Here is a 14,289-nt window from a genome sequence, read left to right on the forward strand (position 1 = left end):
GTAGCCAGGAGTGCTTTTGGCCAACTCAAACTGGTCTACCAGCTGCGTCCATTCCTGGAGGCAGTTGACTTGGCCACAGTGACACATGCATTGGTGACATCGAGGCTTGATTACTGTAATGCACTCTATGTGGGGCTGCTTTGGAAAACGGTTTGGAAATTACAGTTGGTTCAAAATGCAGCAGCCAGAATGTTAACTGGAGCACGGCGCAGGGAGCATATCACCCCTGTGCTTTATCGACTCCACTGGCTCCCAATTTGCTTCCGGGCCCAATTCAAAGTGCTGGTTCTGACCTTTAAAGCTCTAAACGGCCTTGGACCAATGTACCTGAGGGACCTCTTATGCCCATATGTACTTGCCCAGGATTTAAGATCATCTGCCTCTGGTCTCCTCTGTGTACCTGGAGTGAAAGATGTTAGACTGACAGGCATGTGGGAGAGAGCTTTTCAGCTGTGGCCCCCAAGCTTTGGAACATCCTACCCCAAGAAGTCCGCTCTGCTCCCTCCCTGATGGCTTTCTGGAGACTTCTGAAAATGATGTTGTTCCAGAGAGCCTTTGAGAAGGACTGAAGGTAGAGCCTGACACTGATTTTATGGTTTTATGCTTTCTATGTTAAATTTTACCCTTGTAGTCCCCTTTAGTACCACTCCCTATATATATATATAGTGTTTTATGTATTTTAATTGTATTTATGTATTTTAATTTATTTTAATGTTTTTGTGATTTTACTGTTTACAATTTTATTATGTACGTGTTTGATTTTATTTTTGTAAGCCGCCCTGAGTGCCCTATTATAGGGTAGAAGGGCGGGATAGAAATATTTTAAATAATAAATAAATAAATAAAATACTTTAGGGAAAAGTGTGCATAACAATGAATATATGAATGAAAATAACATACAAAAATCCATTATATGACAAGAAATTGCTTGCAAAAATGTGTAATTAGTGAAAACTGCCTACAAATGTGTTCATTAGGAGAAATTTGCACTAAAATGCTGAAGAATTTTCATTAGGATTTTTTTAAAAAAAATCCCACAAATTACTGCAGAAATGTACAGAATTGAATTTAAGACTGGAAAACTGAGAAACGGAGAACCAAAACGGACAGATTTTTAATCCCTATTTATTATGCCTTTCAACATGCATACGATCTAGTTCCATCCATAGAATAGGGTTGCAGCCTAAAGGTGCTTCCAGACTGAGGGTTTTTGTCACAAATGGGTCATTCAGGTAAGGATGTTCAAGGGACCTCTTGAAAGCAGACAATCAAGTGAATTTCCTTCTGTCTGCCTGTTTGACCCCCATCAAAGCACAGACTCCTACTATTTTGCGATTTGCCTTAGTTCTCTATAACGAAAGCTTTTTGAAAAAACAAACACGCATAATACATGAATAGATACGTAAACTGATTTGCAAGTTACTTTATTTACATATTTACTGATGTATAATTTCTGCTGTCCTAAGAGGGGTCTCATTGTTTTTCTTTTTTCTGAAGTGTGGTTTGTTGATTTTGTGGACGATGGGTTGTATTCAACATAGCACTAAAGAGATAATTCCGTTAGCGCAAGCATTTCTGTTTGCCCATCAGAACAATCTCCTCTTTCCTTCCCCAGCGCAGTGTTCTGGGGGCTGTCCTAACCCTCCAAAGCAGGTATTTTGGGGGGGGGGTAAGCAGGGGGAAGAGAGGGAGGGAAATTTGCGTTGTGCTAGTGGGAATCCTTGTACTGGCTTCTGCTAGCACACTGAGTTAGTTGAATAAGACCCGATAAATTGTTTGTTGCCAGAGGCAGCGTAATCCCAACCATTTCTTCTCAGTAGTAAGTCTCACTGAATTCAATGGCGCTTACTCCCAGGTAAGTGGGATTATGATTGCAGCCTTAATCTGTTTCCTATTGTGAATTTTAAAAACTAATGGAATGCATCATTCATTCTTGTTCTTTTCACATGGAAAGTGATCCTTTTTGTTGCCTGCTTACTTTATCTGTGCTCCTCAGTTAAAATCTGAGGATTTCAAGCTATCAAAAACAAAATAGCGTTTACTACAAACATTTAAAGCATAAATTAACATGCTATGTTTTAGCAGTTGCATGCACATGACATTTTCTGTATAAGATACGCATTTATGAAATATGTTGCATAGCAAAAAATGCAGGTGGAAGTGGCATTACTCTGAATGAAAGAGAGTGTCTATAAAATGTTTCATATACCCATAGGAATTCATACCGTTCAGGACAAAAAGATCAAAATGTCAACAGGGTGCTAAACTGTCCTTCTGTGACACCTAAATGAGGGATATGAGACAGGATTAACTTTATACTAAACCATAAAATTAAGATAACAAGTCTGCAGTCCGAAACCCTTCTTAACCTGGGAGTAATCCCAATTTAATTCAGTGCAGTTTACTTCTGAGTAGACATGGTTAGGTTTGCAGCTACAGAGGGCCATTAGCCACTTCATTAACCTCTTCTTTAAGGTGCCACAAAATCTTTTGTTGTTTTTGCTGCAAAAACTAACAGGGTTACTCCTCTGGAAAGTCATTAATTTTGAAAAGGAACACAGGGAAGGTAATTGATTTGTAAATATCTGTTGATAGCTGAGATATGCATGCCTATCATGCAGTATGAAATACATTAAAAATCACACATATTTTCACATCAGTGGACAACAAAATAGAAGTAGGACTTGTGCAAAACAAACTAATTGCAACAGAATGGAAAATTCTAGATGAATGTGCAAATGAATGTTGAAACTAATTGAGACAAAAGAACATAAGAACATAAGAAGAGCCTGCTGGATCAGGCCAGTGGCCCATCTAGTCTAGTATCCCAATCTCACAGTGGCCAACCAGGTCCCTGGGGGAAGCCTGCAAGCAAGCAGGACCTGAGTGCAAGAACACTCTCCCCTCCTGAGGCTTCCGGCAACTGGTTTTCAGAAGCATGCTGCCTCTGACTAGGGTGGCAGAGCACAGCCATCATGGCTAGTAGCCATTGATAGCCCCATCCTCCATGAATTTGTCTAATCTTCTTTTAAAGCCATCCAAGCTGGTGGCCATTACTGCATCTTGTGGGAGCAAATTCCATAGTTTAACTATGCGCTGAGTAAAGAAGTACTTCCTTTTGTCTGTCCTGAATCTTCCAACATTCAGCTTCTTTGAATGTCCACCAGTTCTAGTATTATGAGAGAGGGAGAAGAACTTTTCTCTATCCACTTTCTCAATGCCATGCATAATTTTATACACTTCTATCATGTTTCCTCTGACCCGCCTTTTCTCTAAACTAAAAAGCCCCCAATACTGCAGCCTTTCCTCATAAGGGAGTCACTCCATCCCCTTGATCATTCTGGTTGCCTTCTTCTGAACCTTTTCCAACTCTATAATATCCTTTCTGAGATGAGGCGACCAGAACTGTTCACAGTATTCCAAATGCGGCCGCGCCATAGATTTATACAACGTTATTATGATATTGGCTGTTTTATTTTCAATACCTTTCCTAATTATCCCTAGCATAGAATTTGCCTTTTTCACAGCTGCCGCACACTGGGTCGACATTTTCATCATGCTGTCAACTACAACCCTGGGGTCTCTCTCCTGGTCGGTCACCGCCAGTTCAGACCCCATGAGCGTATATGTGAAATTAAGATTTTTTGCTCCAATATGCATAATTTTACACTTGTTTATATTGAATTTCATTTGCCATTTTCCCGCCCATTCACTCAGTTTGGAGAGGTCTTTTTGGAGCTCTTCGCAATCCCTTTTTGTTTTAACAACCCCGAACAATTTAGTATCGTCAGCAAACTTGGCCACTTCACTGCTCACTCCTAACTCTAGGTCATTAATGAACAAGTTAAAAAGTACAGGTCCCAATACCGATCCTTGAGGGACTCCACTTTCTACAGCCCTCCATTGGGAGAACTGTCCGTTTATTCCTACTCTCTGCTTTCTGCTTCTTAAACAATTCCTTATCCACAAGAGGACCTCTCCTCTTATTCCATGACTGCTAAGCTTCCTCAGAAGTCTTTGGTGAGACATATTTATACATCTCTGCATTCAGATCTGATTTTATAGTGTGCATGATTGCACGCAATGTCCACACACACTGTTTTTTTGTCTTGGATTTTTCATAGATATCCCACTGTTTTCCATCCACAATAGACAGAATGTGAATAGAATACATCTGTGCTTTGTTTTCTGTCCCCTCCCCTCAGTCATTCCTTCCCTGACTTACATTACTTTTTTTTCCTCTGGGCATGCATGCAAATATTTCTGTGCCTGTGCATGCACACCTTTAAACTTTCCCTGCCCCCTAGGACATGTGCAGTCTTGCAAACTTACCAGCGCTTAGTTATGTTTTACAAAAGGAAAAATTGAGGCATCTGCTTTTGGGGATGGGGAGGACACATCCATTTCTATTAGGTGCAGATACCTCGTGCAAGATTGATATTTAGCTATACTAAAATTCTGATAAAGAGGCCTTGTGCAAGATCTTTTCTTTATTATTATTGCTACTAGGAGCTGCTGCCATCCCCACCTACTATCACCAAAGCCACCCCCAATGGGTTGCCAAAACTTCCCCTTCCCCCCACATGAGTTGCCAAAAGTCCCCCTCCCCCTCCACTCATTGCCAAATCTTACCCTGCTCCCCATAGGTCACCAAAGCTCCCCTGCCCCACCCATGGGTCACCAAAGCCCTCTCCCTTCCCTCCCCCATGAGTTGCCAAAGCCCTCCTCCCATAAGTCACCAGAGTGTCCCTCCTCCCATGGGTTACCAGAGCTCCCCTCAACCCACAGGGAGGCCAGGCCTGGCAACCAAGAGGTCTTCTGTATCTTTAAAAGTTGTGCAGGGGGAAGGTAGAATTCCATCTTGTGGTTTTTCCCATTACAGAGTTGCAGGAACACCTGCACTTGGCTGATTTTCTCTTCTAAAGATACAGGATCAGTCTCATGCCCTGAGCCTGGCAACCCTAAACCTGTCAGCTGATATGCAGGCTTTCTTCCCTTCCCTCCCCATTACACACAATGGGAAGAATTCTTTCTCCACTTTGCCTCCTGCCCCTTGTCAACCTTGTGATGTCACAATGATGTCATGTGATTGACAGGTGAACAGCCCCACCCACCTGTCAAATTTGGCCCACGAGGCTGATCCTGATAAAAGGTTCCCTACCCCTTCTCAGTGGTGGCCCCCAAAATTATGGAATGATCTTCCTGATGAGGTGTGCCTGGCGCCAACCCTGTTATCTTTCAGCATCAGATCAAGACTTTCCTCTTCTCCCAGGCATTTTATTTTAGCATGTGTTTTTAAATGGTCTTTAAAAAAGTTAAATTGTGTTTTTAAATTGTTTTTTGTATTTTAAAATTTGTATATTTGTTTTTATTGATTTAATTGCTGTAAACCGCCCAGAGAGCTTCAGTTATGGGGCCGTATATAAATGTAATAAATAAATACATAATACCCCTGAGCTGCTCAACACATTTGAGTGAAGCAAATTACTGATTGATAGATAGTGGCATTGATGTGCTTAGCACTTGATAGAATGACATGAGGGGGAGAATACTGGTCTCTGTGTTTTGTTTTTGTCCCCCCCCCCCCGAAAGTTTATAATCTGAAATTCGGCAGCCGGAAAGACAATAGAAGGAAAGATGGAAAAGGAAACAGGGAATGAAATATGAGCAAATGCAATTACTGTACTTAAGATTTCATTTCAGTTGGGGATGTGGTGACAGAGTCTCCTCCCCTGCCTTTACCCTACTAACTACTATTTGAGCTGTCACCTGCATCTGGATTCTGATTGACATTTGTCCCTATGTTACCTTCCCCTTCCTCTTGTCTTCCCAAATGCATCTTTTTACAGGTTGGTGTATGAGGAAGTAGGGCGGTCAAAAGGCCTACTTTACAGAGGACAGTCCTAGGTGGAGGCCCATTAGAAGGGGGTCCTACTCCTTGAAGGAGTCCTCTGTTTGAAGGGTTGTTCAGTCCAAGTTCAGCTTAAAGATGAATGAACACTAAGTAGGAACAGCAGAGAGGAACCTTCAAGTTGCCCATCAACAGTGAGCACCTGAACAGCAGACTGAGAAGGTACAGAGGTCACGTGGTCACACTCTTCTCCACTACGGTGATATGGATTTCTATTCAAATTATAGTTATTATTTTTAAAACTACATACAAATTAGTATGTGCAAATTCTACGCAAATCTACTACCTCTGTTGTCCTCTCTGCATTTCCTATTTTTTTGTCAATCTTTAAGTGAACATTCTAGAAAGGAATGATAAAGAAACATGCATGAATCTTTCAGTACTGACTAGCACAATGGAGAAGAGATACGGAATGTGAAGTCAGGAAGAACTCTGTGTGCGACATCAAAGAGAAACAGGCTGAATGTCTTGGAGCATGGCAGAGCACTCTTTAGATTACAGCTTTTTTATCTGCCTGTTTTATTCTAAATAAAGAATGTATTTCCAGGGTGGCTTACATCATTTCAATAAAACAATAAAAATACAAAATAAAAGGCATCAAACTAAAAACAATGGAAGATTCAGCAGCATAAAACATGTCAACAGTTTTCAGCAGCATAAAATAACTTAAATTCTAAAAACAAAACTAAAAAGCTTGGGAATATAAAGAAATCTTTGCCTTAAATCAAAAGGGCATCAGAGTAGGTGCCAGTCATGCCTCCCTGGGGACAGAATTCCAGAGATGGGGTGCCATAATGAAGAAGGCCCTCTCTCTCCCCATGACAGCAAGAGCACTCAGAGGAGAGCCTCCATAAATGACTTAAGTGTAAGCACATACATCACATACACACCAGGGAAAACATACACACCTCACATACATGCCATGGAACAAACGTGAGCACCAAGCATACAGATTCCCCCCCCCCGGAGTGTGGCAAGGCAATTTTCAGTGGATGGACAGAGATAAAAATGGGGGGCAGAAGGGTTGGGGCATTGGTCACTATAAAAGAGGTTTCTGGGGGGGGGAAGTTTTCATAATGACAAAAATAAACCCCAATTTATGCATTTTAGTTAGAAACTATGACTTGTGAAGTTTACAAAAAAGCAAATCAATTAAAATACAATATTTTCCACATGCAAAACATCTCTGTGAACTAAATAACAGTGACTAGGAAATAAATGTATACTGTATTGTGCAAGTCATCCTACCATAGTGATCTGAACTGTTAAGAAAGTTGTGATTTTTCTGCAAACTTGCAGAGGACCTGTTCACTTGAAATTCCTGCAAATATGTTACTTTCAAAAGCCAAGATTACTAAGTTTGCTTTTCTCTGATGAATCTTTGGACACTTGTATGGTTTCAACACATATATCAAAGTTGAGAACGAATTTTCACACACAACTACAGATGCACCAAAGGTGAGTCCTGCAGCATGCAAAGTGTACATGTGTGGAAAGGCTTCCTTGTACAGGTACAACATTTTAGTAAGCTCGTAAACTGTGAGTTCAGTTCTGCTGAGGCAGCTGCTTCCTGGAACTAACTACCCTGGTCTCTTATGCCATGCCAGGAAAGCAATGAAGAGAAGTTCCACTTTAAAAATTAAATTAATATCTATAAACATAACTTTTCATAAGGAAATTATTGACTGTCAAAGTGCCTTGCAAAAGTAATCAGACCCCTGACCAGCGCTCTCATATTACTGAATTACAAATGGTACATTGTAATTTCGTTCTGTATATTTGATTTTGAAACACTGAAACTCAAAATCAATTATTGTAAGGTGACATTGGTTTTATGTTGCAAAATCTTTGTAACAAACATAAAAAACTGAAACATATTGCTCACATAAGTATTCAACCCCCATACATTGATTTTTCGTATTGCCACCTTTCACTGCAATAATAGCTTTAAGTCTTTTGGGGTAGGTATGTACCAGCTTTGCACATAGTGCCGGAGGGATTTTGTCCCATTCTTCTTGGCAGATTTGCTCCAGGTTGTTTAGGTTAGTTGGATGTTGCTTGCGGACTACAATTTTCAAAGAGTGCCACAGATTCTTAATGGGATTGAGATCAGGACTCTGACTGGGCCACTGTAGGACATTCACCTTTCTGTTCTTGATCCACTCCAATGCTGATTTGGCCTTGTGCTTGGGATCATTGTCCTGCTGAAAAGTGAATTTCCTCCTAAGCTTCAGGTTTTTAGTGGACTGAAGCAGGTTCTCTTGTAGTATTTCCCTGTATTTTGCTCCATCCATTCATTCTTCAGTTTGAACAAGGTGCCCAGTCCCTGATGATGAGAAGCATCCCCACAGCGTGCTGCTGCCACCACCATACTTCACTGTAGGGATGGTTTGTCTTGAAGCATGGGCAGTGTTAGGTTTGCGTCACACATAGCGCTTTGAGTTTTGGCCAAAAAGCTCTATCTTGGTCCCATCTGACCACAAAATCTTTTTCCACATTGCAGCTGGGGCACTCTCATGCTTTCTGGTAAACTCCAGATGTGCTTTCAGATGGTACTTTTTGAGATACGGCTTCTTTCTGGCCACCCTCCCATACAGGCCAGTGCTATGCAGAGCTCTTGATATGGTTGACTGGTGCACCATTACTCCACTCTCAGTCACTGAACTCTGTAGCTCCTTCAAAGTGTTGGCCCCACTGTGGCTTCTCTCATAAGTCTCCTTCTTGTTTGACTGCTGAGTTTTGAGGGATAGCCTTTTCTTGGCAGTTCCTGGGTGAAGTGATGCAGCTTCCACTTCCTGATTATTGATCCAACTGTGCTCACTGGGATATCCAACACTTGGATATTAATTTGTACCCTTTTCCTAATCTATGCCTTTGTATTACGTTATCTCTCACTTCTGTAGAATGCTCTGTGGTCTTCATTTTCCTTCAGATCCACAGCCTCATCAATGATGCTTCAACAGTGGGTTTTTTATCCTGACAATGTGATAACAACTTTAATGGTTCACAGGTGGTGGCCAACGGTAAGGTAATTGTGTCCTTGGGCAATTTGTTTCATCTGTGTAAAACTGGGAGCTTCCATAGCACAGGGGTTGAATACTTATGCAAGCAACATGTTTCAGTTTTTTATGTTTCTTACAAACATTTCCCAACGTAAAACCAATGTCACCTTACAATACTTGATTTTGAGTTTCAGTGTTTCAAAATAAAATATCATACAGAACAAAATTACAATGTACCATTTGTAATTCAGTAATATGATAGCATTGATCAGAGGTCTGATTATTTTTGCAAGGCACTGTATATGTCTCTCTGAACTGTAGGTGCTACAATCAACTGTACAAGCACACAGTCTCTTTTCTACGGCCCTTGGCCAGCCAGCTAACATTGCTTCTCATGGCCCCACCAGCAAATCTACACACCCTATTTTGGTGGTAAAAAAGTTTGCATGAGAAAAGTTAAATAAGGTGAATTATTTATGATGATTTGCACAGTTGGGTGAAGGTTTAAAACTGTTGCAACTAAGGCTCTAGCCACGGTATACTCTTCAAAACCATTCTGAAATGGAACCAGCTTGAAAGGATTAAAAGAATATCTTTTTCAACTTTTTAAACAAAGTAGGGAAGAAATCCCCCCCAATATTCTAGCTCCCCATTGCCTGGGCTAAGTTAGTAAGGTCATTAGAAGCCAATGAAGCTCTTTAAGTTTAAGTAATGGTGAAAGGTGCTCAAAAATACCGTCCCAGCTCATCGGTAGTCCTGCAACTGTATTCTGCACCAAGTGTAATTCCCAGGACAGCAGAATCCCTGCACTACCCCACTCCTTCAGGTTCTTGAGCAGTTAATATATATGCTTCCCAGTCTAGAGCCATATGGGTACTCTGAGGAATAAGATAGATGATGCTTCTCCAAATGCAGATGATGATGATGATGATCATTCTCTTCCTTAGCAGGAATCAATAGGCATGTGTAAGGGAGTGTGTATGGTTCCACTTTTATGAAAATAAAATGGGGCAATACCTGCTAGAGCTTCATGTACTACATTTAAGCTCCCAAGTGCCGCCCTGGGCTCCTCCTGGAAGGAAGGGCGGGGTACAGGAGGAGAGCCTTCTATCTCTATTTATGTAACCATTTTACTCTGTTCCCCAAGAGACAACTGGATTTTATGCTGATTGCATCCATGCAGAATTCAAGGTGTCGGCTTTGGGCAGCAGCATCAAGGAGTGTGCAGCCTTGCCTCCTGCAATCTTGGGACATTTGGATCCAGTATTCGGATCAGAGGTGTTTCCATAACAGGAATCAGAATGCTCTCTTCTGATCCTTCCAAGCTTGGACCAGGTGTTTTTATGTGTGTCATCATTCATGTTCTTAAATTGAAAGAAAGAAAGAAAGAAAGAAAGAAAGAAAGAAAGAAAGAAAGAAAGAAAGAAAGAAAGAAAGAAAGAAAGAATTCACTAATAGGCAAAAAAACCCCTTGCAGTTTAAGAACGTACCTCTAGCCAACAGATATTTCTATCAAACTTTAAAAAGCAGGGAAATTGGGCTGCTATAGTGAATGCACCAGGGAGCAGGAGACCTGACCTCCTCTCTAAGATATTGTACTGCCCTACAAATTTATCAAAATGCAAACACAATTTGGGTTGGTCTTTCATAGTCCAACCACTTCCTGTGTAGCGTGGGTAGGGGAGGAGGAAAAAGGGAGAGGAGAGGGGAAGAAGGGAAGCGGGAAGGACAGGAGGGAAGGGGGAGGGAAAAGGCAGGTCTGATCATTTGCATGCTCTTTGAGTTCAGTGAGATTTACTCCTGTACAATCATGCTTAGGATAGGTGAAACTGACTTGGGGGAGGGGCAGGGAAGGGGATAAGGGGGAAGGGGAAGAGAAGAGAAGAGGAGGAAGGGTAGGAGTAGGAAGGAGGAGAGGGAAAGGGAGGAGATTGGGTGGGTAGGCACTGGGCAGAGAGAAAGCCCCCTTCCTTTCTAGAAGGAAACCATTGTGAACAGTATCATTGCATTCAGGGTTTCCCCCACCTTTTTATTCTACAGCAGGCACATGTAGTCTCCAACCTAATTTAAATGAAAGCTTTCCCTGGCCATATCCACACCAGACCTTTATTTCACTTTAGACAGTCATGGCTTCCCCCAAAGAACCCTGGGAAGTGTAGTTTGTGAAGGGTACTGAGAGTTGCTAGGAAAGGCCATATTCAACTCACAGGGCTACAATTCTCAGAAGAGGGGCTGACTGTTAAATCACTCTGGCTCCTGGAGCTCTGTCAGGGGAATAGGAGTCTCCTAACAACTCTCAGTACCATTCACAAATTACACTTCCCAGGATTCTTTGGGGGAAGCCATGACTATCTAAAGTGAAACAAAGGTCTGGGGTGGGTGTGGCCACATGATCAGCCATGTCAAATAGATGTGAGTCTGGCTTTTAGAACACTGACAATTGATTATTACTGAGCATGCCCAACATTATAATAGACTTCAATGTTAAATTTCTTCATAGAATCAGAATCATAGAATAGTAGAGTTGGAAGGGGCCTACAAGGCCATCGAGTCCAACCTCCTGCTCAATGCAGGAATCCAAATCAAAGCATTCCCGACAGATGGCTGTCCAGCTGCCTCTTGAATGCCTCCAGTGTCGGAGAGCCCACTACCTCTCTAGGTAATTGGTTCCATTGTTGTATGGCTTTAACAGTTAGGAAGTTTTTCCTGATGCCCAGTCGAAATCTGGCTTCCTGCAACTTGAGCCCATTATTCCGTGTCCTGCACTCTGGAACGATCCAGAAGAGATCCCAGCCCTCCTCTATGTGACAACCTTTCATGTACTTGAAGAGTGCCATGATATCTCCCCTCAGTCTTCTCTTCTCCAGGCTAAACATGCCCAGTTCTTTCAGTCTCTCCTCATAGGGCTTTATTTCCAGTCCCCTGATCATCTTTGTTGCCCTCCTCTGAACCCGTTCCAGTTTGTCTGCATCCTTCTTGAAGTGCAGAGACCAGAACTAGATGCAGTACTCAAGATGAGGCCTAACCAGTGCTGAATAGAGGGGAATTAGTACTTCACGCTATTTGGAAACTGTACTTCTGTTAATGCACACTAAGATAGCATTTGCGTTTTTTGCAGCCACATCACACTGTTCGCTCATATTCAGCTTGTGGTCAACGACAATTCCAAGATCCTTCTCACATGTCGTGCTGCCGAGCCAAGTATCCCCCATCTTATAACCGTGCATTTGGTTTCTTTTTCCTAAGTGTAGAACTTTGCATTTATCCCTGTTGAATTTCATTCTGTTGTTTTCAGCCCAATGCTCCAGCCTATCAAGGTCCCTTTGAATTTTGTTTCTGTCATCCACGGTATTAGCTATGCCCCCCAATTTTGTATCATCTGCAAATTTGATAAGCATGCTTTGTACCTCCTTATCCAAGTCATTAATAAAAATGTTAAAGAGCACTGGGCCCAGGACCAAGCCCTGTGGTACCTGCTCGTTACTTCCACCCAGTTTGAGAAGGGACCTTTTATATTAATTAAAAATCAGCCATGCATTTTTTTTAACTTTTAAGCTGCAGAAGATGAAGGTCAGAATTCGGGGCAAGGTCAGTAATAGGATTACAGATACTCTGTCAACATGGCTGATTTTTAATTCATTTCAACAAATTATGAGACCACTGACAGAAAAAAGTCCAACAGGGGTTTGAATTTTTTTCTCTTGTTTTACACTTTGAACTCTCGATTCTTTCTGACAATTTTGTGTATCACCATGAACACTTAGAAGGTTGTTAGCAATCATTTCTGAGTTCAAGACTATAAGTTTTGTAAGGTTTTGTTTTGAAATGAGCTTATGGGAAGCATCAGAATGGCATGGCGGGTATTTTCAATTTAAACTTGTGGAATGCGAAAAATCCATGCTGGCCATAGTATAATCTCCTGGCTATATAATTACTGGATGTAGTGAGAATTTTAGCTGACCACAGAATGGAGAGGGTGAAATTGAGCATCTAGACAAACCTTTCCCTGAGGCAGAACATCCTAATGTCCGAGGGTTTATCCACACAGGAGCATTGCTTTGTACTAAATACACTGTTTTTACCTCCATTTTCTATTTGCATCATCTGCAGTGAGTGATCAATACGGTAGCTGCCAATACGGTCTTTTCAATTTACACCAGCAATCCTTCGTCTATGAAGGATCAATCATGCAGTTTCCTAATGACCAGGCCCTCTAATTTTACATTTCCACCGCCTCTGGTTGCTAAGGAACTGAACATGCTCAGTTTATTTTACTGGCCTCAGTAGATTCCTTTATTTAAAAAAAAGGGGGGAAAAACAACAACCCAAAAAATGTTGGGCAAAAGGAGGTTAGAGAAAGAACACACGTCCCTCCATTTATACCCCATGGGCACAGCACCCAAAATTAGTGTAAACTTTCTAGATCAGGTGTTCTGAAAGTTTGCTTCCTACTGTACCTCATTTGAATTGTCAGTGGTCTTTGTGGGCAAATGAATTTATTTTATTTTTATTTTAGCAATTGTAATATGCTGTGCTAGATGATCTATGACTTTTACATTTATTTGTATTGCTGCTATTATTTGTGCTTTGAGTCCTTATATATTGATACTTTTTCAACTTTCATCTACATAAAAGCTTCTTAAGTGCCCCAGCAAGCTGAGATTGAAGGGCTAGTCTCCTAACGCATCACCAGATAGCTACCTGCCTTTAGATATGTTAAATCGGGTATCCAGCATTGCAATTACAAAGAAAGTAGCTGGACACGTTTATTTTGAGTTGATACAGCTGAAAGTACAAACCTTTGTTTGAGCTGTATTATACCTTTGCATACAAGTTAGGGGGAAAAAGAAAAAGAAAACCTTCCTCACTCTTTTCAGGTATCTGCAAATAAGGGAGAAATAGATGATGCCACCTATGTGAGTAGCAGCAAACACACTAAACCACCATGCTACTAACATGATGTTAGTACTAACCCAATCTGCTGATTATTTTTTATTTTGAGTTGATACAGCTGAAAGTATAAACTTTGAGCAGTATTACATTTTGCGCACAACTGTGTGTGTGGGAAATAAAGGCACATTCATATGCCAAGAAGTGGGGCTGCTTATTGAAGTAAATAGCTGTAGAACACTGTCAGTAATCTGCCTCCTGTAGCTGTTTGCAGCAACATAAAAAAGGCCAGCACAACTGAAGAGAGCAACCAGAAGTTTCTTGTCAACCCACAGGAAACAAAATAAAAGAAGGGAGGATATAGTGGGTGTAGAAAGAGTGTATGAAAAAGTAACAATTGACACACCCACCTAAAACATTGAAGCAAAGCATCTGCAAACGCGAGTGGAGTGGAGCGGAGACGTATTTTTCTCCACTTTTAGTATT

At 41.3% G+C, this 14,289-nt stretch overlaps 1 protein-coding gene across 8 annotated transcripts in view; it reads left to right on the plus strand.

The window, feature by feature from the left end:
• Positions 1 to 1,597: 1,597 nt before the first annotated feature.
• The window catches only part of LOC133376667 (uncharacterized), a 43,298-nt gene continuing 30,606 nt past the window's right edge, over positions 1,598 to 14,289 (plus strand). For 3 of the 8 annotated variants that reach the window (XR_009760549.1, XM_061609235.1, XM_061609239.1), the window contains exon 1: positions 1,720 to 1,855. Coding sequence is in view for 2 of the 8 variants with exons in the window: in XM_061609239.1 (XP_061465223.1) it covers positions 1,839 to 1,855 (17 nt within the window). In the remaining 6 variants the exon portion in view is untranslated. Of the gene's footprint in view, positions 1,654 to 1,719; positions 1,856 to 7,343; positions 7,370 to 10,060; positions 10,259 to 14,289 lie in introns of those variants that run through there. The other 5 variants (XR_009760548.1, XM_061609238.1, XR_009760547.1 and 2 more) reach the window with 4 other exon arrangements.

The sequence above is a fragment of the Rhineura floridana genome, chromosome 2, assembly GCF_030035675.1.
Source record: "Rhineura floridana isolate rRhiFlo1 chromosome 2, rRhiFlo1.hap2, whole genome shotgun sequence".
Taxonomy (NCBI): domain Eukaryota; kingdom Metazoa; phylum Chordata; class Lepidosauria; order Squamata; family Rhineuridae; genus Rhineura; species Rhineura floridana.